Source organism: Anarhichas minor, unplaced genomic scaffold (genome assembly GCF_050575085.1).
Source record: "Anarhichas minor isolate MPS153535 unplaced genomic scaffold, ASM5057508v1 ptg000010l, whole genome shotgun sequence".
Lineage (NCBI taxonomy): Eukaryota > Metazoa > Chordata > Actinopteri > Perciformes > Anarhichadidae > Anarhichas > Anarhichas minor.
Genome location: NW_027466456.1, coordinates 16,550,659 through 16,577,759, shown reverse-complemented (window position 1 = coordinate 16,577,759; position 27,101 = coordinate 16,550,659). Strand labels below are relative to the sequence as shown.

The 27,101-nt window shown below is 40.0% G+C and overlaps 3 protein-coding genes across 3 annotated transcripts; 1 reads left to right on the top strand and 2 right to left on the bottom strand.

Annotated features, from left to right (window-relative positions):
• Positions 1-1,374: 1,374 nt before the first annotated feature.
• Positions 1,375-13,593, bottom strand: mccc1 (methylcrotonyl-CoA carboxylase subunit). The gene is made up of 20 exons (XM_076088426.1): positions 13,484-13,593; positions 13,276-13,384; positions 12,735-12,778; positions 12,355-12,494; positions 12,115-12,210; positions 11,727-11,848; positions 11,361-11,508; positions 11,135-11,256; positions 10,918-11,029; positions 10,122-10,203; positions 9,907-10,034; positions 9,633-9,816; positions 9,308-9,417; positions 8,950-9,166; positions 8,782-8,868; positions 8,523-8,572; positions 7,229-7,366; positions 6,354-6,461; positions 5,965-6,036; positions 1,375-5,842 (listed from the first exon to the last, which is right to left on the bottom strand). Exons 2-20 carry the CDS (start codon positions 13,329-13,331, stop codon positions 5,705-5,707), a joined length of 2,154 nt encoding a protein of 717 aa, XP_075944541.1. The 5' UTR covers positions 13,332-13,384; positions 13,484-13,593; the 3' UTR covers positions 1,375-5,704.
• Positions 13,594-14,194: 601 nt separating this feature from the next.
• lamp3 (lysosomal associated membrane protein 3) lies at positions 14,195-19,542 on the bottom strand. The gene is made up of 7 exons (XM_076088681.1): positions 19,427-19,542; positions 17,680-17,793; positions 17,449-17,531; positions 16,951-17,076; positions 15,567-15,639; positions 15,268-15,438; positions 14,195-14,479 (listed from the first exon to the last, which is right to left on the bottom strand). The coding sequence occupies exons 1-7, from the start codon at positions 19,506-19,508 to the stop codon at positions 14,340-14,342; spliced, it is 789 nt and encodes a 262-aa protein (XP_075944796.1). The 5' UTR covers positions 19,509-19,542; the 3' UTR covers positions 14,195-14,339.
• A 1,551-nt stretch (positions 19,543-21,093) lies between these two features.
• On the top strand, positions 21,094-26,769 carry kng1 (kininogen 1). Its single transcript, XM_076087922.1, has 8 exons — positions 21,094-21,159; positions 21,884-22,027; positions 22,518-22,634; positions 22,915-22,990; positions 25,267-25,436; positions 25,524-25,634; positions 25,729-25,824; positions 26,440-26,769. Exons 1-8 carry the CDS (start codon positions 21,094-21,096, stop codon positions 26,767-26,769), a joined length of 1,110 nt encoding a protein of 369 aa, XP_075944037.1.
• The last annotated feature ends 332 nt before the right edge of the window (positions 26,770-27,101 follow it).

The window sequence follows — 27,101 nt, the reverse complement described above, 5'->3', positions numbered from 1 at the left end:
ATAGCAGAACGGTTGAGAAGGACTCGTAGTGAACATGAAGTGTGGAGCAAGTCAGCGTGGCACGAAGCAAACATCTGTGGAGTTGCTTCTGTAGGAAGATCGAGTCGGCGTCCGAGCAGCGACAATTATCACATTTCTGCTGCGAGTCCCGCAAAAATCTCTGTAAACATCATCGTTTGAATTCATTTCAGAAGTTAAAGAAGGCAGCACGCGAACTTCTCCTGCAGCTATTTTTTTTAGCACAGTTGCCAACGCCGCAGTCTGTCAGCATATGTTCTGCAGTCTAACCTCAATACAGGACTGGGCCACAAGGAGGGTCTATGTAGAACCAGGTCCGAAGCTCCACTCAGTCAGGCTGCATTACGAGTACTTCTCAGAGGTGTCGGCTTGCAGCCCAACATCGTGTTGCTTCCATACACTTCCTGTTTGAGCCCCGCTGCACCTTCTGTTTCTCATTGGGATGAAAAGGTAGACGACGTGTAGCTTTCAGAGCCTTGCTGGTTCTGTTAACATCCAGACTTATTTCCGTAGGACCTCCAGTAGTCCCTCGATGCTGTACAAGGAGCTCTACGGTGTTACCAAAGACTAAAGGATCCAGACTGTTTATTTTTGTGCCTGACTGTACAGAAGCGTGTATCGTTATGAAGAGAACGGTCATTATTGTTTGTGCCGCTCTCTCGTCCGACTGTTCGGGCCTCTGTGTCCCTGCTCTGAAGGAGGACAGATGGGGCCTGTTTAAAAAGCCATACATTTTCAGGAGGTTCTATTATTGATGGGTTATTGAAGGTACTGCAGAAAGAAGCTGTTTAAGCCTGTTGTTGTTGTTACTTTGTGTCTGGAAACTTGTTCCCATTGGATGCCTTTTTCTCCTTCAGCCGGTTTAGCGAAGGCATCTCGGCATTAAAGACCATGATGCTCGGGGAATATTCTGAGGCAACGGCATCAGTGAGTGAGGCTGTCCTAAGAGAGGTTCTATTGGTGGAATCATCCCTAAAAATATGGCCGAAGCATCGGATGAGATAACGGTAACCATTTCTATTTCAGCAAGACAGAACATGGCTTCAATGGCGAGATGCTTTTCCCCGGCTGATGCATGTCGACCCAGACAGCAGAATGTCTCTATCTTTAGAGAGAGTTCGCATAAATATAATTCAGCTTCTACAGAGGTGAGAAGAAAAGCAGAGCGTTTGCACAAGTCTCATATCAAAATCACATGTTGTCATTTCTCAACTCATTGCTTGTCTGTTACCATTTACATCATCTAAATCATGTTTTTCTATCCTGTGTGTGTGTGTGTGTGTGTGTGTGTGTGTGTGTGTGTGTGTGTGTGTGTGTGTGTGTGTGTGTGTGTGTGTGTGTGTGTGTGTGTGTGTGTGTGTGTGTGTGTGTGTGTGTGTGTGTGTGTGTGTGTGTGTGTGTGTGTGTGTGTGTGTGTGTGTGTGTGTGTGTGTGTGTGTGTGTGTGTGTGTGTGAGAGAAAAAAAAATGTTGAAATGAGGAAACGTGTGACGGTTCTTGTTTGTAGGAGGATTCGGTTGACTCCAGAAGTGTAATGTAGAAACGTTTCAAGACAACCGTTTTAAACAACAGCTCAGTACATGCCTGAGCTCACACCGGGGTCACACAGAGTTCATGGGATGTTTCTGTACTATGGTTACTGTCAATACTGGTTCTGTCAGTCAATTCCTTGAATATCAAATATATTTGTGTTTGTTTTCTATATGCTACACATTGTTCGATGCATACCTGGGCCTGTTGAAGTTCATACAGGTGCGACTGACAATGAAAGTGTCTATTTATTATTGCAGAACTTTTTCTCTGTTTGTGTTGAACTTTCTTACATATTGTTATAACGTGTGTCCTGTGCTGTACATTTTCTCTTGAGTTTAGACATGTAATCAGGAGGTTGAACCTTTATCTCGGCTCTTTGTTTGTTTTGACCTGGAAGGTGAGCCTGAAATAAGCCGGATGTTTTAGCAAAAAGGACACTTGGGAACGTCCAGTTAGATCTTTCCTTTCACAACTCAACAAGTAATGATCAGGCCACATTTACACAGGATATTACCGTTTGTTTATGTGATTAAACATTTGTGTTCATACTGCTATAAAAATGTCTACCTGGATACCTATATCTGTACCTGGATGAGTAAAAAATACATGTTAATGCTGTTTTATAGGGATACTTCAACTGTTGTACACATAAGGGTCAATTTACTCATACTTGGATGTTATTTTTGTCTTTTAGATTGACTCACACGAGGGACTTAAAATCAGGATATGTTCAGTTCACTTGCATTCATTTTCACCATCATTTTTGTACACAAGTATAATACATCCAGGAGAACCCTTTAAAGACCTTAAAAAAGGGTCACATTTGATGCATCAGAGGCAGAGATATCCTAACTTCAACCAAAAAAACTAAAGTTGGACAACCCTCCTCTCTGGAATCGGCAATAAACTACAGAGGAGTAGGACGAGTCCTGTCTGGCCAAAGGCAGAGAAACCTGCAGTGTTAGTGCAGTTCTGATGCCCCCTTGTGCTCAACTACGGAGGCCCAAAGTGTTCAAAATGTAATGATTAATACATCTATAACCATATTCATAAATACAAACATCTCTTCTGTCAAGACTTAGAAATAAAACACAAACTAATACCGAAGAGATATAAATGAATGATAGTGAGGAAGGTTGTTAATTCAAAATTACCTTTTCCAATGTAAGCAACAGTATTTTTAACTGAACGAGTTAGTGACAGAAAGCAATACAAACTATGAAGTAACATTTGATAACAATGAGCAAAAGTTAAAAAATCGATAGGATTATTTAAAAAAAATGTTACGCTCTATTTTTGCATTGTATATCCAGGTACATAGTTAACATAAAGCATCCGAGCACTGACAGAAGGGTTTGGATACGAGGCCTCGGGGGTATTTAGAAGTAGATTACTAAACCACATAATACAAAATAAAAGTACATTTAAATTGTATCAAGCCTCGACTACAGATGATGATCATGTCCTCCATCAAAAGCACCATTTAAGTGTATTTGGATACTTTATTTAGAGATGTTAAATTCTGTCTACAAGTGCTCTTGCTTCTTTAAATATTGGGCATATATTGAATATGTGTAAGGACCAAATTAAAATCTCACTCTGTCACATTTGTCTTAATACATGATGGTAACATTTCATCATCCAGAAACCAGATCCTGAACTTTTCAATTAACTAATTTATTGTCATTGTTGCCATACAGAATGCAAGTATCAAACGTCGTTTTCAAGTTATTTCAGGAAGGTTTCCGGGAAATAGTTTTTAACTGAAAAACAAAATATGGTTTCCTTGATCAAATAAGCTAAAAACAGGAGCTTAAATTATAGTTGTCATATTATTATTATTATTATAGTTATATGTCAAATGATCAGTTTTCTGCGGCAGAATGTCCTGAGATTAAGCATCAGCCAGTACGACACAAAGCTGCAGATCAGAGCTGAACTGTATGTTAAAATCTATTTTATTCTCTACTTCTGTTGCTGTCTGTCTGTCCTCCCTTCTATAAACATGTCTAACAGCTGACGCTTATGGAGATGCAGTTCTATTTACGAAATAAATACATTTTTAAGAAACATGTCTGTGGTGCAATTTTGTTCATTTAAATGTTCTTACAAAAAGTTCCATATAGAAAGTCACAGTATAGAATGCCGTAAAGATGTAATATAGTATGTCAGAAAAAATGTCTTGACTTTTTTTTCTTTACTTTCTTTAACATACAAAACATTCTTTCTGAAATGTTTTTCAACATACTATACTGTTACTTTTTTTGACAATGTATACTATGACTTTTCTGATGTTTTTTGACATACCATACTATGACTTTTTTTTACATATACTATGACTTCTTTCGGACTTGTTTCGACAGACTATATTCTTTCAAAAAAAATGTAGATACCATACTATGACCTTTTTTTGACTTTTTAGAAATACTATAGTATGGCTTCTTTTGACATAATATACTATGACTTTTTGTCAACATGCTATGCTGACTTTTTTAAAGACCTTTTTTGACATACTACACTGACTTTTTTCTTACATTTTTTGACATACTATACAATGACAAAAAAAACTCGTAAAAAACTGATGATAGTATGTTGAAAAAAAATCATAGTATATAATGTTGAAAAAAGTCAGAGGATAGTATGTAAAAAAAAGTTAAATAAAATCAGTGTAAAACAGTCATAAAAAATGGATAGGATGGTACGTTGAAAAAAGTCATAAAAAAGTCATAAAATAGTCATAGTATAGTATGCCAAAAAAAGTCATAATACGTCGAAAAAAGTAAGTGTGTTCCAAAAAGTAATTTTGTCATAGTATAGTATGTCAAAAAAGTCATAAAATAGTCATAGTATAGTATGTCGAAAAAAGTCATAGTATAGTATGCCAAAAAAGTCATAAAATAGTCATAGTATGTCGAAAAAAGTCATAGTATAGTATGCCAAAAAAGTCATAAAAAAGTCTATAGTTTGCGAAAATAGTCATAGTATAGTACGTCGAAAAAAGTAAGTGTGTCCCAAAAAAAGTCATAAAAGTCTAGTATAGTGCGTCTAAAGTGACGAAAAAGTCATAGTATAGTACATCTTGGTAGGATAGATATCCTCACACTTAAATCTATGCAGAGAACACATTTTATGATTTCGGTCTGAAGTGATTTCATGTCATTTTGTCATAAGACTTTTTTATTAAAAGCGTTACGCTAAGCAACCTACAAGAACCACATGGCGCTGTGCATACTTTAAACTATTTTTATTACAATATCCGACCAGTCCAATACTTTTTTTTAAAATCATCTGTCACACATCTACAAATTGAACACAGGTGTTTATCAGTTTTAGTCTACAAGGTCTCATAACACACCAGTTAGTAAAAAGAGTGCTAATCAAGGGTGAATGATGAAGACTTTGGAGTCAGTCAGAAAGGACAGAATGTGTGGATGTTGAAGAACTAGACATCAACAACCTCTAATATGTACTTGCACCAGAGATTAATTTACATTCAGCTTCTTTCTTGCTAAAATCAGTTTCCAGTGAAAACCGTGTCATTTGTTGATGACTAGGAAACAGAAGTGGTAGAATAGATTTCCACACTAATAAAAGCAGCATGTGAACATAACAAAATGACACAATTTGAGATACATGGTTCTGCCAGACCAACCTGTTATTAAGCATTACATGTTGAAAGTATTCACTCGGTATATTGTAAATATTTTAAGGTAATTTAAATCGGTATTCAGTTACTATTCCAATAGTCAACTGTGGCATAATTCTTCAAGTACTCTGTCTGATTCCACCTACTTATTATCTTTTGCTTACAAATAAGGTTTTAGTTTAGTCACGGTGTAAAGATTAGGAGGTACACAGTGTGTGCGTAGAGAGGACCTCATCAGTAAGGAAGTGCATTAAGCTGTACTGAACAATAGAATACCCAAACCAGCTCTTACACTAACAGAAACACAGAGGGGGGGGGGGGGGGGGGGGGGCTTAGAACAAAAAAAAATGCCAACAGATGTTTCCAGACATTCACTGATTCAAACATATAAACTCACAACAAAGAAGTGTACATTTCTGATGCGTGAAAGGCAACTGTACACAGTAACTAGCTCCGTCTCCTGCCCGTCAGTGTGTATTCACGGGTGTGGTTGTGTGTTTGAGTCTGTTTACTGGCTGCCCCCCTCCCCCTCCCCCTCCTCTGCCTCCTCTTCCAGCTCGATCAGAGGGGCGTGGCGATTAGCCTGAGAGCCCTCGCTGAAGAAAACCCTCTTAATCACACCTGACTTGGGCGCCCGGATCGTATGCTGCAGAGACAAAAAAAAAACACAAACGACTTCATTACAAACGCAGCAGAGAACGTGCGTACCTGTGAAGGGAAAAGGTGAGAATGTGTGTGTGAGGCAGAGCCAGCAGGAGAGTCCCTCACCTCCATCTTCATGGCATTCATGACCATCAGAGGGTCTCCTACAGCCACCGTGTCTCCGGCCTTCACCATCACCTGAACACAACAGCTCCTTTATTTGTCTGAACAGACGACACTTGTGAATTGAATTTAAAAAAAGCTGTTATTTGTAACAGCTTTCTGCTGGACCAGTTCAATCTCGTTGAACTTTTGTCTCAGCACGCCTACCTGTTGTATGTTGTAATAAAAGGATCATACAAAATATATTTACATCACATTATTTACTATGATGACATAAATCTCTAGAAAGACATTTGCAACAGCTAGTTTGGCCTGCAGACAAATAAACAGATTGCTTTGCTTGACGAAAATGATAATTTTATAATCTCATATGTTAAAATAACCAAACCCACCTTCTCTATGGTCCCCGTCATGGGGGCCACTGCTGCACCTTGAGCCCCAGCACTGCTCACACCAGCCAGATACTTGGGCACTGGAACAGACACCTGGGAGCTTCCCTCCTGCAGAAACAAGTTGGAAAGATGTCAGACGAGAAACAGACCTGCGCCACGGCAGCAGGTGAAGGGTAGTTTCTGTTACATTGACTGAGAATGAACCTGCATTAAATCAACTATAAACAAGAGAAGCTAACTAATAAACAAAACATATTACACAGATTAAAAACTGCTGAATTTCTGCCATTTAATACAGAATATGAGGAATGAAGAACTATAAGTATTTGAGTTTAGAGCAACAGATTTTAACATCATACTTCTACTCCACTATATCTCAGAGGGATGTTTTGTACTTTTGACTTTACTATATTTATTTGACAATAGTAGTTTTTAGCTACTTTGCAGATTCAGATTAACAATCCAAAATATAAATCAACTCAATAACTATGATGTATTGTTAAGCAGTACATAATTATCAAGTATACAAAGTGACGATCATTTTCACTATTTCCCCCATGGACCAAACAACAAACCAATTAATTAAGAAAATAATCAGCAGAATAATCAAGATGACAATAACTGTTTGCAGCTATAAAGGAAATACTGCCTCTACATTATACTTATACTGTAATTTAGATTTTAATAATTACATTTTAATAATTTGATTTTAATAACGAATCAAAAACAGCTCCAAATTTTTCACTATTTACAAATCACATATTTCTGTTTCTTGTTACTTGAAATAAACAAACCCCAGTGCAACTATATAGATATATACACACACACATATATATATATACATATAGATAGATGGATGAGTGGTAGGAACACACCATGGAGAACAGGTGCACTGTGTTGTCCAGGATCACCAGTTTGGGACGAGACTTCACGCCGTTGACAGAACAGTGAAGGAATGAAGCTCCGCCTTCCGTCTCCAGCTCTCCAGTCACATCGTACACCTCCTCACCAATCTGGAAGGACAAATGATGCATTTATTTTAGTGCTGGGCAAGTTAACGCGCTAATTTCGCGTTAATGCATTCATTAATTAACGCCGACAATTATTTTATCGCGCATTATTTTAATTTATTATAATTTTTATTGAAAGACAAGAGACAATACATAGACATAACAACAAGAGGATGACAAGAACAGTGGGATAAAAGCCAGCAAACATCCTATCGTCAGTTGTGTGTGTGTGTGTGTGTGTGTGTGTGTGTGTGTGTGTGTGTGTGTGTGTGTGTGTGTGTGTGTGTGTGTCCTTGAGCCTTTTGAGATGGGAAAAAAATGATAATAATAATTAAAAAACAACAAAAAAAAACAGGTAAGTATTTTTAATTTATTATTATTGTAACAGACTGTCTCATGTTTATCGTTTTGTATTGGAGATATGATGTCCCTTCAGGGTTGCCGTAGAGAAAAGGCGACTTCTGCTTCTGGTCGAGGGGGGGGCAGAAATAAAGAGAGAAGCTGCACCAGCTGTTGCTCTCCCTGGAGACTACTGGACATCGCTGCGGTAAAGTCAGCAGACACTCAGATCTCCGTGGTCAACTCAGCAGACACTGACATGTTAGTGCACCTATATGCTGACATTCACGGTAAACGCATTTAAACGGCACAGATCGGGAGCGAGCGAAGGACTTTGAAAGTTAGCGGAAAGATGAACGTGAGACAACATCCGGTTTCTTCAGACGAACATCCGGTTTTCAGAATAAGATGCCAACAAAGTATGAATTATATTCACATTAAGTATAAAACATGCTACCTGCATCTCGTGAACCAAATGTTATTGCCCTTTTGTTCATATAGCAGTACTTTTAAAATAAAAGTGCGCAATACACTACTTTTGAATTCATTATTGAACTTTGCCATAACAATGAGATTAATTGTGATTAATCGCAAAAAATCCATGCGATTAATCGCGATTAAATATTTTAATCGTTGCCCAGCACTAATTTATTTATAAATATGAAGGAGGCAGACTTTAAAGTCTTCATTAATTCTTGACCTTAGTCACCTTACTGTCATGGTCAAGTGAATGGTAATTCATTGGTGTCGTTTATTTTAAGCATAGAGAATGGGTGAACATTTGAATATAGAAACAAACACAGGACAAACTCCAGCTTACCTGCATTGAGTAGCTGCAATCTTTGTTGTACACAACGACCACATCAACTTCTAAAGACAACAAACACACAAGAAGAAATGTCCTGAACAGGAGGAGGGCAGCAAACAAGACATTTAAATGTGTTGAAAGAGCAAGTTAAACACAGATGCTTCTCTGCAGTGCATCACCTTAGATCAAAATTCTATATTTGCCTTTTCTTGCTCCTTTATTCATCCTACACTGTAGTACACTCAAAGCTCACCCCATGTCTGTTACTTACTTTTGTCGCCCAGCTGCAGAGTCATGTTTCTGTTAAACTTAACATTGTTTCTCCAGCCGCTACAGGAGCTGAATGGGGAGAAGGGATCTGAAAATCACACGCACCATATACAATTAGTATATTACTGTTTCATATCAAATGTGCAATAAGGGAAATATTTCCCCTCACCAGTGGAGGTGTGTGTGAACTCCTGCGTGCGTTTCCTCTCTTGCAGCAGCAGGCCCAGGGCGGCCTGGCAGATGGTTTCCCCAGAAGGAGTTACCGGAGCGGGGAACAGGTCTGCGTAGTGCTGCGGGATGAAACTGGTGGTCACGTTCCCAGCCTCAAACTCCGGGTGGCCCGAAAGACTCAGCAGAAAGTCAATGTTAGTGTTCAGTCCGACGATCTGAGGACGGAGAGGATGCAAAGAAAGTTATCTATGGCCATTCTTTGTAAATGCTACACCTTGAGGCTTTACGTTCAGTAAAGACTGTATTTGTTTTCGTCACATGACATGCAAAGCACCACTTGACTGTGTGAGTCTTACGTTGTACTGTCGTAAGCAGTACCGCAGCTTCTTCAAGGCAGCAGATCGGTCTTCTCCCCAAACCACGAGCTTAGCGATCATTGGGTCATAATGTGCTGACACCTCGTCCCCTGAAACCAAACACACACACATTATATTGGTGATGTGTGCTCATGGACAGTGAGTGCTGTGCGAGCCCTCCTAGCTGTGGTTTCTACATGGCATCTCCCAGAATCCTTTTGCAGCTAATTTGATTCAGTAAAATAAAACATTAAGTGTTGTTACATAAATAATGTAAAAGTATTCATGTAAACACGAGCAGAGAGTTAGATCTGGACTCCCCTACCTTCCCTGACTCCAGTCTCTATACGCGTGTGTTGGTCTGCTGAAGGGGTGGAGAGATGCAGCAGAGGCCCCGCCCCTGGAAGGAAGTCGTTGTTTGGGTCCTCAGCATAGATACGAGCCTCAAAAGAGTGACCCCTTAAAATGATGTCATCCTGGAGGAGAGGCAGGCGCTCCCCTGCTGCCACCTGGAGGAGATTCAAAACGTGTTATTGGCAAAAGGGAATGTTTTCAACTTCCTGTTTCATTTGACTTTTTCTCCATCCCTCCTCTCTCACCCTGAGCTGCCACTCCACCAGGTCAGTCCCAGTGATCATCTCAGAGACAGGATGCTCCACCTGCAGCCTGGTGTTCATCTCCATGAAGTAGAAGTTATGCTGGGCGTCCATTATGAACTCAACCGTACCTACACGGGGAGACAAACACCATCATGTCCCTATACACTGTGTGTCGTGGGGCCTGTGGCGCTGTGGTGAGTGTTTGTGTGTCTCACCTGCTCCGACATAGTCGACAGCCTTGGCCGCTTTAACGGCTGCCTCGCCAAGTTTCCTCCGCACCTCAGCACTGATATCAGGCTGAAAACATACATATAGGAACAGAGTGAAAATACAGTCAACAGTTGACACGAACGTATTCAAGTCATAGTAGCCCTAATATCCAGCTTCTGGATTCCTTTTTAACAGAAGTCTGGACTGAAGTCTGTGAGTCTTTACAACCACAGACTTTGGGCATTCAGCGGATGTATGGCTTAACGAGGTATATTGACAGTAAGTGCTCCCCATCCAATCGCCAAGAAATACAAAAAAGAAATCTCCAAAAGTCAAAACGTGTTAGATACCAAATCACAGAATGGATTTGTTGATGGCGTTTCTTAAGATCTTGGTGTTTTAATGTAGTATTTTCGAGGCATTGTTGACCATTTCTATTAATTCTCGAGTGGTAAAAAATGTAACACAAAATGTGTGTAAAAATTGGAATCAATCCAAAATATTCTGCAGCAACTTGTGAGACATAATAGAGCACGCGATGGTTATCATATACTTCTATCATAATGTTCTAAGCCCTTATACACACAATGTTTATTACAGATCATTTCAAATACTGTACACCACTTCGATGTGGCATATACTGCTGACCTGCAATGTCCCCCTGAAGACCCCCCCCCCCTTAAAAAAAGATAAAAATGGGTCTATAGTAGGCAATGTCAGGATTTAAATTCACTCAAACTTAAATACTGTCGGTTTATTGTGATTTAGGCACATTCACAGCAACTGTGTACAGTTCCTCACCCCTGGTGCTTCCTCTATGATCTTCTGATGTCTTCTTTGGACGCTGCAGTCCCTCTCAAACAGATAGACAGCGTTACCGTGCATGTCCCCAAACACCTGAACCTCCACATGTCTACGGGAGACGGACAGAAAGAGAAACAAAAAGACTATTTCATCTTCACATAAAAATAAGAAGCTGGTAGAACTGGCTGGTGGTCAAATTAATTGTTTGTAATACCTGGGATCCTCTACGAACTTCTCAACCAGCATGACATCGTCGTTGAAGGATTTCCTGGCTTCTCGTCTCGCCGACTCCAACTGCTCCAAGAAGTCTGACTCTGACCGTGCCATACGCATCCCCTAAACACACACACACACACACACACACACACACACACAAGGTTATCCTATGTTTCCAAAAGTTACTTTGTCAGAATAGTTTAGGCCTTTTCACATCCTCTCACCTTGCCGCCTCCTCCACGGACTGCCTTAATCATCACAGGGTATCCAATCTGGGCAGCCTCTGCTTGCAGCCTCTCGTTTGATTGGTCCTCTCCATGGTAGCCACCAATGATTGGCACCCCAGCAGCTGACATGATGTATTTGGATGTGCTGATAAAAGAGAGAAATCAATAAAAAGTGAATGATGCATGTTGCTATTATTGCTTTTCTCCTAATGCATTTATGTTTCTATTCAACTGTTTCTTGCTGTATTCCATAAGTTGTTGTCCCTGCACTCCACCACTCGCTCCACTGGGATCAGTAACAGTTCATGTTAATCAGAAACAAATGGAGGTGGGACATAACTGGATGCGTTTTGTGTGGGTTACCTTTTAATGCCCATGTCTCGGATGGCAGAGGAAGGCGGCCCTATGAAGATGATGCCTTCCTGTTTACACGCCTCCGCAAACTCTGTGTTTTCTGACAGAAAGCCATAACCGGGGTGGACCGCCTACACACACACACACACACACACACACACACACACACACACACACACACACACACACACACACACACACACACACACACACACACACACACACACACACACACACACACACACACACACATCACATTTAAATGTCAATGCCCAAGAATATTCAACACAAAGTACAGTTAAAGGGGTTAAAGAGACCTGGACGTCTATTATTCCTTTAGAAGTGACTCTTTTGAGCAAGAAAATAAGGAAAAACTGTCCACGACAAGTAGACTCACATGTGATCCAGACCTCTTGGCTACTTCCAAAACTTTCTCCATTGAGAGGTAACTCTGCTGGGAGGGTGGAGGGCCAATGTGGTAGGCTTCATCTGCCTACAGAAACAGAGCAGAAACAGACTGTTTTCAATTGGAAAAAACGTTAACAACACGCTCATTCCTCGTTGTGTTTGTTAAAGCAGCTGAGGAAAGCTCAAAATAACTCAATGACAAAGCTCTTTACGAGACAGAGCATCTCACCATGGCCACGTGCATGGAGTCTCTGTCTGCATCACTGTACACAGCCACCGAGCGGACGCCCATCTTCTTGGCCGTGCGCATCACACGACACGCAATCTCCCCTCGATTGGCAATCAGCACCTTCTCTATCCTTCCCACCCCTGAAGAAGACACAGTAGACATTTTTACAGCTCCTCACGAAATACCAAAACGTTCTTAAAATGTACTTTACAACACAATAGTCAGATAACTAATCAGCAACTATCTTTAACTATCATCAAGCACAAAATACTAAATATTCTCTGCCTTCAGCTTTTCAAACGCGAGGATGTTGTTTTCCTCTGTTTTATTTAAATTATAAAGTGAACATCTTTTGGTTTTGGACTGTTTTCTTCACTCACCTCCTGAAACGAGCCTCACGCCTCTTTTTGTCCATGACAAGTTTCTGAGAAGAGGAGGAGACAACAATGTCAGTGCCATTTAAATCTCTAAGTGACTGTGAAGGGCAGATGTTAAATGGACGACATGCTCATTTATCAAACAGCACATACAGTGTAAAACAAGCAACAGCTGACTGTGATATATAACTACACAACAGTGTGCATGGTGTCCCAGCAACATGAGCCATGCTAGCTAGGTTGTTTAACCTTGCTCAGCCTTTATCAGTTATTAGCTCCCATAATGGCAACAAATTAATAGTTTTATCAACATGTTGGTACTGAGGGGCCAAATGACGTGATTGTGTCCTGTACAGGGATGATGATCAGCTGCTGGTAATTAACAATGTTATGTTTACAGTACTTCTGTGAAGTTAGCTCAGACGTGAAGCTTTAGCTGTAAGCTAACGTTAACAAGGAGCTGGTTGGTGGGAGATGACGTTGGAGGGGGCAGTCTGTTATCACACAAAATCCTAACAGCCACGTAACGCTTTGATGTACTCACTGTGCAAATATCCTCAGACTCTGCAGAGTTGGGAAACTCAGAATAACTGCAGCCATAGCTGCCAGCTGCTGAGGCTAGCCGCTAGCTAGCTAACTCACTGACTGGCCAGCTGAGGAGGAAAAGGCGAAGTGGGAATTAACGAAACAGCTCATAAACCGCTTGGTTCTATATTAACTGCAGCAAAACACTTAACTTGAACCAAACTTACATATTTGGGGCCTTAAATTATTACACCCGCACTAATAAGCACTGCCACACGCTTGTAAATATCTGCATTATCCTTTATGACCTTTCCAAGGACTCGTAGTATCGAGTAGCCAATGAGGAAGAAGGATATGGAGGTGGGGAGGAAGAAGCGGCAGTGACCGTAAGTCACCAGCAGAGGGCAGCGTTTCTCTGTCAAACTGGAGGTGAACTACAGTTAGTAAAGGGAAATCACATTCAGAATAATAAAATAAAACTTATTTTATTTTACTTTTAACAAGAATACTTGCAAGTAAATTAACACAGAAATTCTGAAAATAAATAAATAAAAATATATAAAATTATTGAACATACACACTGGTTAAACTACAATATGTTTGAGCTATGTATTTGTATAGTTAAAAACAAAATGTGTTTTATTCAAAAAAAATGTTTGCTTGCTACAACCAACCAAGGCTAACGGATAAAGAAGCTACAAAACTTCATTTTGCAGTCCTATGCCATTTAGGGTCAAGAGTTGTATTATGATAACTCACACTACACAATAGTCTGTTTCATTTATGTTGTTAGTTAAATAAGGCTATATAATACATATTCTGCCCACTTCCCTTTTATGAAATAGATGTTGAATATGCAACAAATCAGAGTATCACACAACAAACAGCAGTGAACAAAAAAGTTTCATTGAAAGCAGAATTGAAGATTGTGAGATTATTAGAACTCTTTTTTTATTATGTGGAGAATCCCAGGAGCAAAAAGTAACTTTTGAGTTAAGGAGAGCAATTTTAAGAACTTTTTGTGACAGTAACTATAAAATATTTATCAGATTGAGTAAATCTCCATCCAGTTTCACATTGAGCTCAGAGCCTGGTGTATCCTTGTCTGCGGCGGTCTTTGATGAACAGGGAGGTCAGCACAGCGATCAGAATGAGACCCACCACTACGGCCCCGATGATGATGGGGACGACTCGTTTGTTAAAGTCGTGCCGACACTCCACCTCTGTAACATACAACAGGAGGAGAGCAAAATGCAGGAAGCCGAAAGAGGCCAATGATTTAAAAACAAAGGACTTCACGCTGAAACATTGTCTTCCATCATTTATAGATTGTGCACAGCAGCACTAAACCATTAGCTTTAGTTTCAGGACATTTCTTTTTCTGCAGCAGATTCTCACTGGTCTTAATAAACAGTCCAATAGGACAACAAGTTATCACACCATCTGCTGCTCTAAAATGTCATCCTCAAAGATGGGAAGCTTGTAGTATATCCAGACAGCTTTATCTTCTATATCGATAAAAAGGGTCACCAACCAGGCTTTCCCATCAGATTTTATTTATTGTATCCAGCCCGACTCCCTGCGTCTGACCCAGATGTTTGTGAGAAATAAAGACAATAAAACCTTAAAGAAATCATAGTTAGCAATCATTGTTTTATAGCTTTTATAGAGCTTTGTAGATAACAACATGACCTGATGAATGGCAGAAAACAAGCCCATATCAATTTGAAAATGTTTGTCCATGTGCTTTACTTGGTATTAACACCAGAGAGAAAGCACAGAGCAGACTGTCATGCTGGGCTGAAGGTGTATCTGTCCAATAAAGAAAATTATAAGTCAAGTGTTGTTTTTTCCCCAAACAATACTGATTCTTCGAGCTTCTGCAGCTTCTAAATGTGGTTATAATTCTAGATCTACTAGAGCAGTATAAAACCACGTACACTAAGGTAAATTTGTGGAGCAGACTTAATTCACCCCTGCATCACTGAACCCACATGAGTTGCTCAGTCACCTATTCCATACTGTCCGTTGGGCAGAGTGAAGGCCTGCATCTGCAGAGGAACCAGCTTGATCCTCAGCTCCGGCGACGTCCAAAGCAGTTGCTCAGATTGGCACTTGAAGCTCTGTCCATTACCTGCTGCGAACAGCTTTTCCTGAGCCAACGAACCCGAGTACGTCTTGTCTGGGAGGAAGAGGATGTAAGACAGGGACAGTTACACTCTTTGTGTTAGCAGGTTGTTGTATCCAAAATCAGAAATACCAGCTCAATGGTATATCTGTCTTCTTATTTCTCTCGCTATGTGGACTTACTGGCACATCCTTGGCAGACAGGCAAAGGAGACACATGAGCAGTCAGCTTGTCGACGTAGAAAATATCATTTTCCTGGAGACAGAAATACAAGTGATTCCTTCTGAAATTCATGATTTTTTTTACAGATATTTGCCAAACAAACATTTGTTTTGTTGTGAACTTCTTGATCTGGTTGTGAAACTGGAAGACACGTTGATGCTCTGTGCAAATGGATTGTGTTCCTGTGACATCTTGACATTGCTGAATCTCCCACCATGAGATGATTGAACAGTTGATGATGTTTTTGTTTGTTGTACTTTTGATGACACATTTTCAAATCCTACTGGTCATAGGTTTGATTATTACGTTCATCTTGTGACAGAGCTGCAGTATTAATCCTGAACAATTTGAGTGGTTTCACTTTTGTACCCTCAACATTAGAATACGTGTTAGTAAAAAAAACACAGATGGTGTTTATTAGAATAATTTTGCATTACAGGATTATATGCAGTATATCGTTAAATGTCTCTGGACACCCTGAACAGGTTCTACTAACACATACGGTATCGTTAGACCACCACTCAGAGTCACAATGACGCCTCTATATACAGTTACCAGTTAACCTAACATGAACACAGTGATGGAAAAAGTATTCAGATCATTTACTTGAGTAAAAGATTTAAAACCACGTCATGAAAATAATCCGGTACAAGTAAAAGTCCGGCATTCAAACACTTACTTCAGTAAATATAAGTAAGTATTATCAGCAATATTTACTTATAGTATCAAAAGTAGAAAAATGCAGAAAAAGGAGTCCTTGCCAGTGTTTTATCATTACTGTAGATTATTATGTGTAATATAACGGTGAATTGATGTGTATGTTGCATTTGGCTGTAGTTGTTTAAGGTTGTGCTAATTTTACTAATTTGGGTAATTTAATCTACGACAATGCATACTCTCTGTAAGATGATCATGTGTTTGTAGCGTCGCTATCAAGTGAAAGTCAACTTTTTCTGTTTTCAGCTTTGTGACAATGCATTTTCCAGCTGATCCAGGAGGATTTTTAAATAGTTCATTTATTTTATGAAGTAGGAAAACATTTTTCAATCCATAAAGGAACTTCAGCCTTCAGTTTATCAGAAAAAAATCTAATCTGTAAATGTAGTGGAGCAAAAAGTACAACATCTGCCTCTGAGATGTCGTGGAGTAGAAGTATAAAGTTGCATAAATCCTTGTTAACACTCAAGCAAAGTACAATTACTTTGACTTTGTACTTAAGTACTTAGTATTTAGTTACAGTATATTCCGCACAAATCATTGGACTGTGGGAGAAAGTTCATGCTGATATGGGGAGAACATGCACAGAGAGGATTAATGTGAAGTTTGTCGTTAAATGTGTTGTACCTTTCTGAAGGTGAACTGCAGACTGGCAGCATCGTCTGGCAGCGTGAGAGAGAGAGCAGCGGCTCCTTTACCGCAGTATCCACTGGTCCTGACCCTGGAGGGGTCCAGGTTGAAATACCAAGTCTTCTGAATGCACACAGCAGAGAAATATTACTTCATGTCACCAGACAGTGTCTTCTCACCATATTGTTTAATTAACTTTTGCCAAAATGTGACTGTACGAACACTCATCACTAAGAGTATGAACTTACATGTAGATATGTGTTAACCTCATCCAAAGCACACACATACAGTATGTGTATCTATTTAAAGGATCTGATGGTCATTGTAGATTACACTTACAAAGACATGACGCAAACGTGCTGAACTACATACACACTGAGGCAAACACGCAGCACACTATTCACAACTTAACAACCCTGACACACACACACACACACACACACACACACACACACACACACACACACACAGTGCTGAGCCAGTCACAGCACTAACCTTATTTTCATTGATAATGTACTCTGCTCCCATGGTGGCTTTGATACAAGGTTTTCCAACAAGGTTTGTCACCACATAGGTCCCTGTATACACATACACACACACACACACACACACACACACACACACATTACTAATGGCATTCTTTTAACATCTTTGCAAATCCTTTTTACAGTAGATGGGCAGTGGAAACTGGTAGTTTTGTTCTATATGTTTATGATAAATGTGTACCTATCGGAGGAACGGCCTCAGAGGGCTGCAACACCGGCTGGTATATCTGGGCCTCAGAGGGCAGCTCAGACTCAGAGGCTGGCTGGACGGAGCTGTGTCTCAGGAGGTGGACACCTGGTGGAGGAAGAGACTCTCAACTCAAATTATGTGCAACTAGTTTACACCCAGTGGACCTGGTGCTTTTGGGTGTTGGCCCTGCAGCATTGGGGTGACAGGGTGTTTGTCCACTTGATAATCCAGCCAGCTTTAACAGAATCTTGCAAACAGAAAATGTTGCAAAAAGTGTAAAGACAAAGCAAAAATCACATCTAACATCGGTGTTGACAGTTTTGTCCACTTTGTAACAAGAGCATTTACTTTTTGGATACGTAATTATATAGTAAAAATAATTCTGTGTAGACCTCCGTCTAGAGTACCAGTTTTACACTAAGGTATCTCAATTCCAGTAATTTGATAACGGCACATCATTTCTTTCTTGCACAAACTCAATTTTAAGATATTTGGACATGAATAAGCGGATATAGTGGTGACAATGCTGTACTAAAAATTAAACAAGGACTGTGATCATCTGCTTAGACCAGGGGTGTCAAACTCATTTTCACTCTGGGCCACATCAGCATCATGTTTCCCTCAAAGGGCCGGTTGTAAATGTAAGACTGTGTAAATGTAACTACTCCTAACATATTGGTAAATAACTGTCTCTGCATTTGATTATTGTTTATTCAAGTGTTAAAATATTGTACATGCAGTTATATAAATGTAAAAATATATTTAAGCACATTTCTGTTATTATAACTTAAATCCTTTTAATTCAGGGTTAAGAAACCCACATTACTCTATCAAAGATCAAACTATTAAAGAAAATAGCAAAGACAAATATCAAACAAGTTATTTCAATAACTTTGTTCAATGCTTAAAATCCTTTCAACGGTGCGTTTGCACAATCCCACATGAAGTATTTCATGTGTTGTAAAGCCACGTTTAAAGTAGTCTTCAATGTACTCACAATACACATGTCAAATACAGGGTAGCCTATGAAGAGCTGCTTATGACTGTGTCTGACTTTCTATCTCATAATTCTGACTTTCTATCTCATAATTCTGACTTTCTATCTCATAATTATGACTTTCTATCTCATAACTTCGACTTTATATCTCATAATTTCGACTATGGGGATATTTTTATTATCAAGTAAATTTTTAATTATTTATTTTTATAAAATGACGTGGCGGGCCTTGAGTTTGAGACCCCTGGCTTAGACCAACAAAGACCACTAAAGCAACGACCACTGTGAGGGAGCGGAAACCAGAACAGCCTCATTCATGACACAGAGCAGAGAGGACTCATACCATACATGCTCAAGAAAAAACAACTCCTTAAAGAGAAGGTGAAACCGCATTATAAAGACCAAACTCAATAAAGTAATAAATAAACATTAGAAATGTCCCAATCACGGGTTCACTCCCACCATTATTCACCTCCTTGCATGCATGCACATTATTACAGACTTGATTAAATGTTAGTTGGTGCTGCATGGCCTCATGTAAGTTTACCTGTATTTTAATTTTGCTGTTTCATTTTTGTGACAAAGACTTTGGATGGTAAAAGTGCGGAAACCTTTCACTAGTCATCTAACAGTCTCCTAAATACTGAACTGAGTTAAGGAGAAGAGACAGAGAACAGTCTGCTGAGAGAGTTTAGTCTGTTATCTGATGGTGAAATGAGATTTGAATGTTATCAAACTTACCTGGAATACCAGCAGTCAGGAAGAAAAGAAACCATCCACCTGTCTGACCCCTTTGCATCATATTCAATAAAGAAAAGAACATAACAGAGTAGACGAATGCTAGATGATGAGTGCAGTGTGAGTGCTGCAGCTGTGGTTTGGCTCGTAGATGTGAAACCGTTGAACACCTTGACACCTAAACGAGCCGTGCAGAGGAAGTGAATCGTCACAGAAGGCAGGCCGGGAGACCACCTCTGATGGTAACTTCATGTCAGCTAAACAGACAAACTGTGGAGCCTCTCAGCCTGTCGCTGCATCAGAGACGACTTCAGACATAACTTCAACTGTATGCGTTTGATGAGTGATCACTGGTTGAAAATAAAAGTGATGAAAAAAAGTCCATCTCATGCTCTGCTTAGGGTCAAGTTAGAGACAACTAACTTGATTAACATTAAAAACCTCCTCACCAGAGCCAAGAGCTGCACAGACTAATTGGTTGCATCTTGTGGGATCCCCAGATTCAGACTTGCCACCTCTTGAGGAGGTCTTGATGCCCATGTTGGGAACCACTGGCTCACAGGGTTTGTACTTGTTACTGCGGTGCCCAATAGCTCAGTATGTCTTGGTGCATGTGTGACCACAAGAGGGCAGAGTTATGACGTCTGCTCTTGTCTAGATTTTTACACGAACACATTCCTTCTTCTTATCTCAAAATTGAAGGCTTGCTTTGTCTCATCTATCACTACAAGAGCTGTTTGATGAAGCTAAAGCGTAACAGAGCCAATGATCAGCCAGGGACACATGGAATATTTTAGCATGTTGTCATCAGTTGACAGGTGGGCTGAACTCGTTGTACTTGATGAACTTGGTGTGTGTACAGTAACTGCACACAGACAAAGCTAACACAGTGTCTGCATGATACATCTATATGTGAGTGTAACATCTGAGCACATTTCACCTCACTTCACAGAGGAGCAGTGGGGAAATCAGAGTGATATAGGCTAAAGGTCGACAGGGACAAAGTACCAGTTAAAACACACAAAGCACACAGCAAACACACACACACACACACACACACACACACACACACACACACACACACACAGTGGCCCCTAAACCCTAGAGTTAGCGATTTGTCTGCTACCTTACACTATACTTTGTGTGGTTTCATTTGTGAGTATGTGAGTTGAGTTAGGAGAGTGTTTGCTCTTTTAAACTCACTAATGAAGGAAGTTAGTACATCTCTTTACATGCTCTCGTCTCTCTCTCTCTGATACTGTTGTATTGACTTGACAGGTAGGAGGGCAAACAAAAGAGCAAACATTTACTCCCCTTTTACCGACTGTGCGTTTTGATCATTAATGTGTGTGTGTGTGTGTGTGTGTTTGTGTGTGTGTGTCCTCTGTGCCCTCCAGTCCCCCTGTGTATGTGTCTATCAGTGTGTCATCATCTTTCTCAGGATTCCCACCCACAGTTTCAGGAGAACTTCACTCTCTGTGTGGAGAGGAGTCTAGTCTTTCCTCTTTAAGTCCAGCAGGATCTACAGCAGGCTTCCCCCGTCAGAAACTGTGAGTACTGTATCACCAACGATGATAAACTGTGGCTGAAAGTGTGCATCAACTGGCGTGACATCTGCCATTTCTTTCCCTTGTAGCAGAGCAGAGCCAAACATCCATCAGGATCAGACGATGAGGAGCAGAGTGGGGCTGTGTGTGTTGGGCCTGCTGTGCCTCCACAGCTCAGTCTTTGGGCAGGTAAGGAGAACGTGTTACAGCAGTGGTGGAAGATTTCAGGTCATTTACAGGAATATGCCACACTAAAAATAATACATTTCAAGTAAAAGTCCTCCATTCAGAACTTTACTTAAGCAAAAGAACGGTACTAACAGCAAAATGTATCAATGTACAAAGTAGCATCAAATGAAGTCAATTTCAAGTTTCTCAAAATTGTACTGAAGGACAGTACTTGTATACATTTTACATATTTCCCCCATTGGATTACAAAAATGTATTTATCTGACATTTGTCTACATATTTGGATCACTATGTGTCACGCTTGCTTTGTCCTTTATTTCAGAAATGTCCACTTGCTCAGTGTTGAAAAGAAGCGCTCAGGTCTTTTACTCCAGTAAAAGTAGAAATACTACAGCACGGAAATACTCCACTCTTCATCTAAAGTCTTATTTCAGTAAAAGTAGGAAATGATTGTCAGCACAATATACTCAAAGTATTAAAAGTAAAAGTAGTCATTATCCAGCAGAACTGCCCATACATTAAATATTTGTTATTGGACATATATATTGTTAAAGCTTTGACATGTAAGAAACATTGTAATGTTGTAGTTAAGTTTACCTCATGCAATTGTAAAGTAACTTTAGCTGTGAGGATACATGTAGTGGAGTAAATAGCCTTCGGAAAAAATCATAGCTCATTTTGTGCATCAGAAATGCATTGTCCTCTGTTTCTTCTTTCCTGGGAGGCATTGGATGTTCAGCCCGGCGTCCTGATCTTCTGTGACGACCCGTCGGTGGAGAATGCCGTCAACAGCGCTGTGAACAAGTTCAACGAGAGGTTGAGCACCGGACACAAGCTGGCCCTCTTTCGTATACTATCAGCTAGTAAGGTACAGTGTACAAAAAGTTCTGCTTATTCACCTGACCTGAGTACAGCCAAGACCCCTTAATACTGCAAACTGATATCTTGAAAATTAAGACGTAATTCATCCGAAATTAATTAATTAAATTACAAAAAAATTGATGTAATTTGCCAATATTTAAAATTCGTAGTTCTGTAAGTAAATAAACATTCGTTTATTGAATGTAAAACTTCTTTCAGTGTTGTGTTTAATATTCTGATGTGGCTAGAGTTGATGATCGTTGTCTTTGTAAAAACATCCACACGTCACATGTCTGAGCTGGAACTGAACGGTGATGAATCAAGGGGAAATAAAGCTGTGGGAGGAATACCAATCAATTCTAGGAAAACATGTTTAGACACTTTAACCTCTGGTACACACTGTGTGTTTGTATGTGTTTGATTGTGTGTGTGTGTGTGTGTGTGTGTGTGTGTGTGTGTGTGTGTGTGTGTGTGTGTGTGTGTGTGTGTGTCTACAGTCAGAGAACGGCTCAGACTCGGTGTACTCGCTGCAGTTCACCAGCAGGAGGAGTGACTGTCCAGCTGGGAGCAACAAACCCTGGACAGAATGCGACTATCTGTCTTATGAACGCAAGGTAACCGAATAATGATAAGATGAAATACTCCTGCAGATATTCAGCTTGTTCTTAGCAGTGACACAATCTTTCAAAACAGTCCTCCATCGATGTCTGTGGAGAATACATTGGCAATAATCTCTAATGTAAATTCTTAAACAAAGCTGCAGATTTCCTTCACTCAAAGAGAAGCTTGTGCTGCTTAAAGTTGGGAACAAAATGCAAAGTAAAGGTTTGGATTATAAAGTAATTAATAACACAGATCATAACCCTAACATAATCTATGTTGCTATCCTTCCAGAAGCCGATTTCATGCAATGCCACAGTCTACATGACAGAGACTGAAGCAGACACTAAGCAGGTGTATTGTCTGCTCGGTGAGTGAAAACAAACCCAGCATCTAAATATTACTTTGAGCAGTTATGTCACAAGTAGCCTATAACCAGCAGAATTAGCTTCAAGTTCAGAGAAACATTTTTTCGAAATAGATTCTAATTTGCTTTCTTGCACAGAGTTCGGTGAGAAGATTGATATGTCTCATGTCTCGTGTCTGTAGATTAAATATGAATATGAAATATGAAGTTTATGCTAAGCTAATTATCTGCTGACTCTACAGTCAGGAGACAACTAGTTTAGCTTAGCATAAAGACTGTCAAACTGGGAAACTGCTAGCCTGGCTCTGTCAAAAGCTAACAGAAGCTGCAAACCAACATCTCTAAATCTCACTAATTAAGTTAAATCTTGTTGAATCCGTACAAAAAACTCAAGTTTTAAACTTAGGCTTTCTTATAACATATTAAACAAAAGAGATATAAAATGTTAATTTGTGAGCCTTTGTTGCCGTGGGGCAGAGCCAGTCCAGCTGTTTACTCTTTTTCCAGTCTTTATGCTCAGCAAAATGAACTGGCTTCCAACTGTAGCTTCATATTTGCTGTTAAAAAACCTGAGAGAATCTTCTCATTTAAGTCTCAGCAAGAAAGCGTGATAGCATATAAACCAAAGCCTCAAACTATTCCCATACTTATTACAAGAAGTCCAGAAAGTCTGAATACAAGTTGAAGCCTTTTGCTTCACTCGTCTCATGTTTCCTGTAGTGTGAAATAGTCTGGGACACTAAAGAGACAAGTGATTCTTCTTTGCTAGAAACTTGAACAGAATTTAAAATGAAGAGTCTTTCAATAAACGAGATTATTTTAGGTAACTTTTTTAATTTGGGACCTAATTTAAGATGTCTGCGCGACCGTGGCTCAGTGGTAGAGCAGGGTCGTCCTTCAATCAAAGGATCGGCGGTTCAACTCTGTATCCTTAACCCAAAATTGCTCCCAGCTGTGCCCACAGTGTGTGATTGTTGTGTAAATGTCAGTTACTTCTGATGGGCCGGTGGCACCTTGCATGGTGTATGAATGGGGGTGAATGATGACATGTAGTGTTAAAGCGCTCGGAAGACTAGAAAAGCGCTATACAAGCACAAGACTTATTAATACTTATTAATTCTCTTGTCATGTGATGCCTTCACTGGGGGAGTTGGCCCTTCAAGTCTCACCCCATATAATGAAAAACCAGTCAAATCCACAGCTTTTGCAGATCTTCCAATCATAGTATGATGATGTATCTACAGCAGGAATCTCTGGTATATACTTATGAAGTCAACCAAGAGAAGCACATTTCTCATTAAGAAAACAGTGAGTCATTGAGAAAAATGTACACTTGTTGGCGCAGAGCATACAGAGGGGGGCAGGTTGTGAAATATATCAACACTATGTGGCGAGAGCGCAATATTAACTTATCACACCATAAAAGGCAGTGACGGTGTAGACTTTAATCTGTTTACCTAACCAGCCCACTCTCAGCCGACAACAAAATAGATGTTTTTTCTGTTCAGCTTCCAAAATATGTTGCAGCTTTGGAAAAATAATTTGTGTACTTTTAGTGGAATCTGGCATTCAAGAAATAAAAGTTGTGTGGTGTAAAACCCGAGGTTTTAAGTAAACAGCACTTAAATAATGAAGATAGTCTTCCCCTAAACTACCTCCGTATGAAACATTATCCAAAGTCCTAATATTATTTCACAAGACAACATACAGTATTATCACATATTCATTAAACCATAAGTCTCGGAAACAAAAATTCCTTTTCCTGCATTCTGTAGGTCCAGACAAATCTATCCATACAAGGCACGCCCATTTGGCGCTCAATCAATTTTCTGCCAATATGAAATGTGTCCAAATTTGTTTTTCCGCTGCTTCTCCTTCAAATTTTAGCAAAATGTCACCAAATTTGGTTCAGAACGTCAACAGAACATCTAGCTGGAAAAAGTAACTTTTCTTAGATTTTTGATGTTGCATACAGTTTTGCTATAGCTGGGCCTCAAAGTTAGCTCAAATGCTGCTATTGCAGCCACATCTGGTGGACATGTGAACACATGATGTCTGAGTGACATTACAACCGCATTCATCTTCACTGAAAGTTTCTTCACACCGCTGCAAGTAGCACTTCCAGGGTCCAAGCAATCGTCCCATTCGAGATGGGCACTGCACTAGAGAAAATAATCTAAATAACATTGATGAGGTGACCACAGGGTGAATGTCCTTAACCATCTACTGTCTCCTCATTCTTTCTTTTTCTACTTTTCCACAATCTTTCTCCTCTCCAGACGATGTCATCATCCCAGAGAAAGCCCCCTGTTTGGGCTGCCCTATGGAGGTTGATGAGAACTCAGAGGACCTTAAGTTTCCTCTCTCCGTCTCCATCTCCAAGTATAACTCCATGTCCGACTCTACTCACTTGTTCACCCTGCACAGTGTCGGCTACGCCACCAGACAGGTAGAGACTGGGCGATAAGAAGAGAGAGGAAGTGGGGGAAAAGTCCGCTGTTTCTTTCATACATACTGTCTGAACGTATCCCTGTAGGTGGTGGCAGGTTTCAGGTTCAAGCTGAGGTTTGATATGAAGAAGACTACCTGCGCCAAGGCCGAACACAAAGACCTCAACGATCTGTGTGTCCCCGATGATCAGAATGCGGTAAACACAAAACACATATTTCAGCTGACACAATGTGACCCAGGCTTATTTTTGACCTGATGTGTCTCTCTCTGTGTGAGTTTCATGTGTGCAGGAGTACGCTAACTGTAACTCTACAGTGGATGTAGCACAATGGAGATTAGAGGTACCACAGCCCCACATAGAGTGTGAAGCAGGGGCACTGCCCACGGTGAGACACACTTTATCTCTTACTCTTATGTTTTAAAATGAGCTGTATTAATTAAGTTTGACTTGTCAGCTCTCACTTCTAAAAAGCATATAAGCAAAGGAATTCCATTTTAAATATCTATATATTTAAATGTACATTAACTATTTTATGTGACGGGGTCTTCAACAGCTAGTTGTTAACTTTTGTGAGTTAGTAATTTTCTTACTTTAATGCCACTGAAACCCGTATAAATGGAGAAAAAACATTGTTGATTATAGTTCTTCCTGTGGGATATTCGTTGTTTGGAGTGCAATACTCTGTTAGATAAGAGGCAATGTGAATGACTATAATCTGCTAAAATGCTGGATTGTTATGTTCAAAGTGAAATGTTTGACATTGAAGTCTGTTTATGCACCAAACAAAAGACAACATGCTGAGTAATAATATGAGATGGAGTAAAGTATCAAGAAGTATGACGATGATAATAGATAAAGATAGCGTCACAATGTAAAATGGGTTGTAAGCACAATTCTTTTTCTCCATTTTGCTGCCAATATTAAGAGATTGGCTACGCTTTCTGACCTTTCCAAATGTTGACTTTAACTGTAAAGTGTCTTCCGGTATTCTGTTCTTCAGATGTTCACCAGGCGCCGTCCTCCTGGCTGGTCTCCACTCAGAAACATCCTGTTTAGCGATATCCCCTCACCTCCAGCTCCACCCTCAGCACCATCCACCAAAGATTCAGCCAAAGAAGAATCCTCTGAGGAGGACACCACAGCCCCCAAGATGTCCGCCTCCCCTGATGTGGCCACAGAAGCTGTGAATGACAGCCCCTTCCACTGCCCATCCAAGCCCTGGAAACCTTTCAATCCGGTCCATTCTGCAGCTCCTACGAAGGAGGTGGAGTTCACCCCACTGCCCCCAGCAGAAGGGGTGGGGTGGAGTGATACAGACCTGGTGGGATAAATGTATCCTCAAGGGAACCACATCTACATTCAAAATGATCTCACTTGTCAAACTCTCTCAACAGATGTTTTTGGTTGATTTTGTAGACCTCTCTTATACTAGGTTGCATTGCAAGGATTTTCTTAGAGACATCTTTGGGGGTGTAATGCAGATTTAAAACACAAAAGGGTTAAGTCAATAAACTAAGCAGTTAAAAAGCGGGTTTTTTTTGGTCCTGTAACTCCTCAGAAAGCACTGAAAAAAAAAAGGATTGAATTGATGACAAAGCTCGAGACTGTTATCAAAAGAATTGCTGATTGAGCGTTTCTTTTGAGTAAATCAAAGTAATGAGT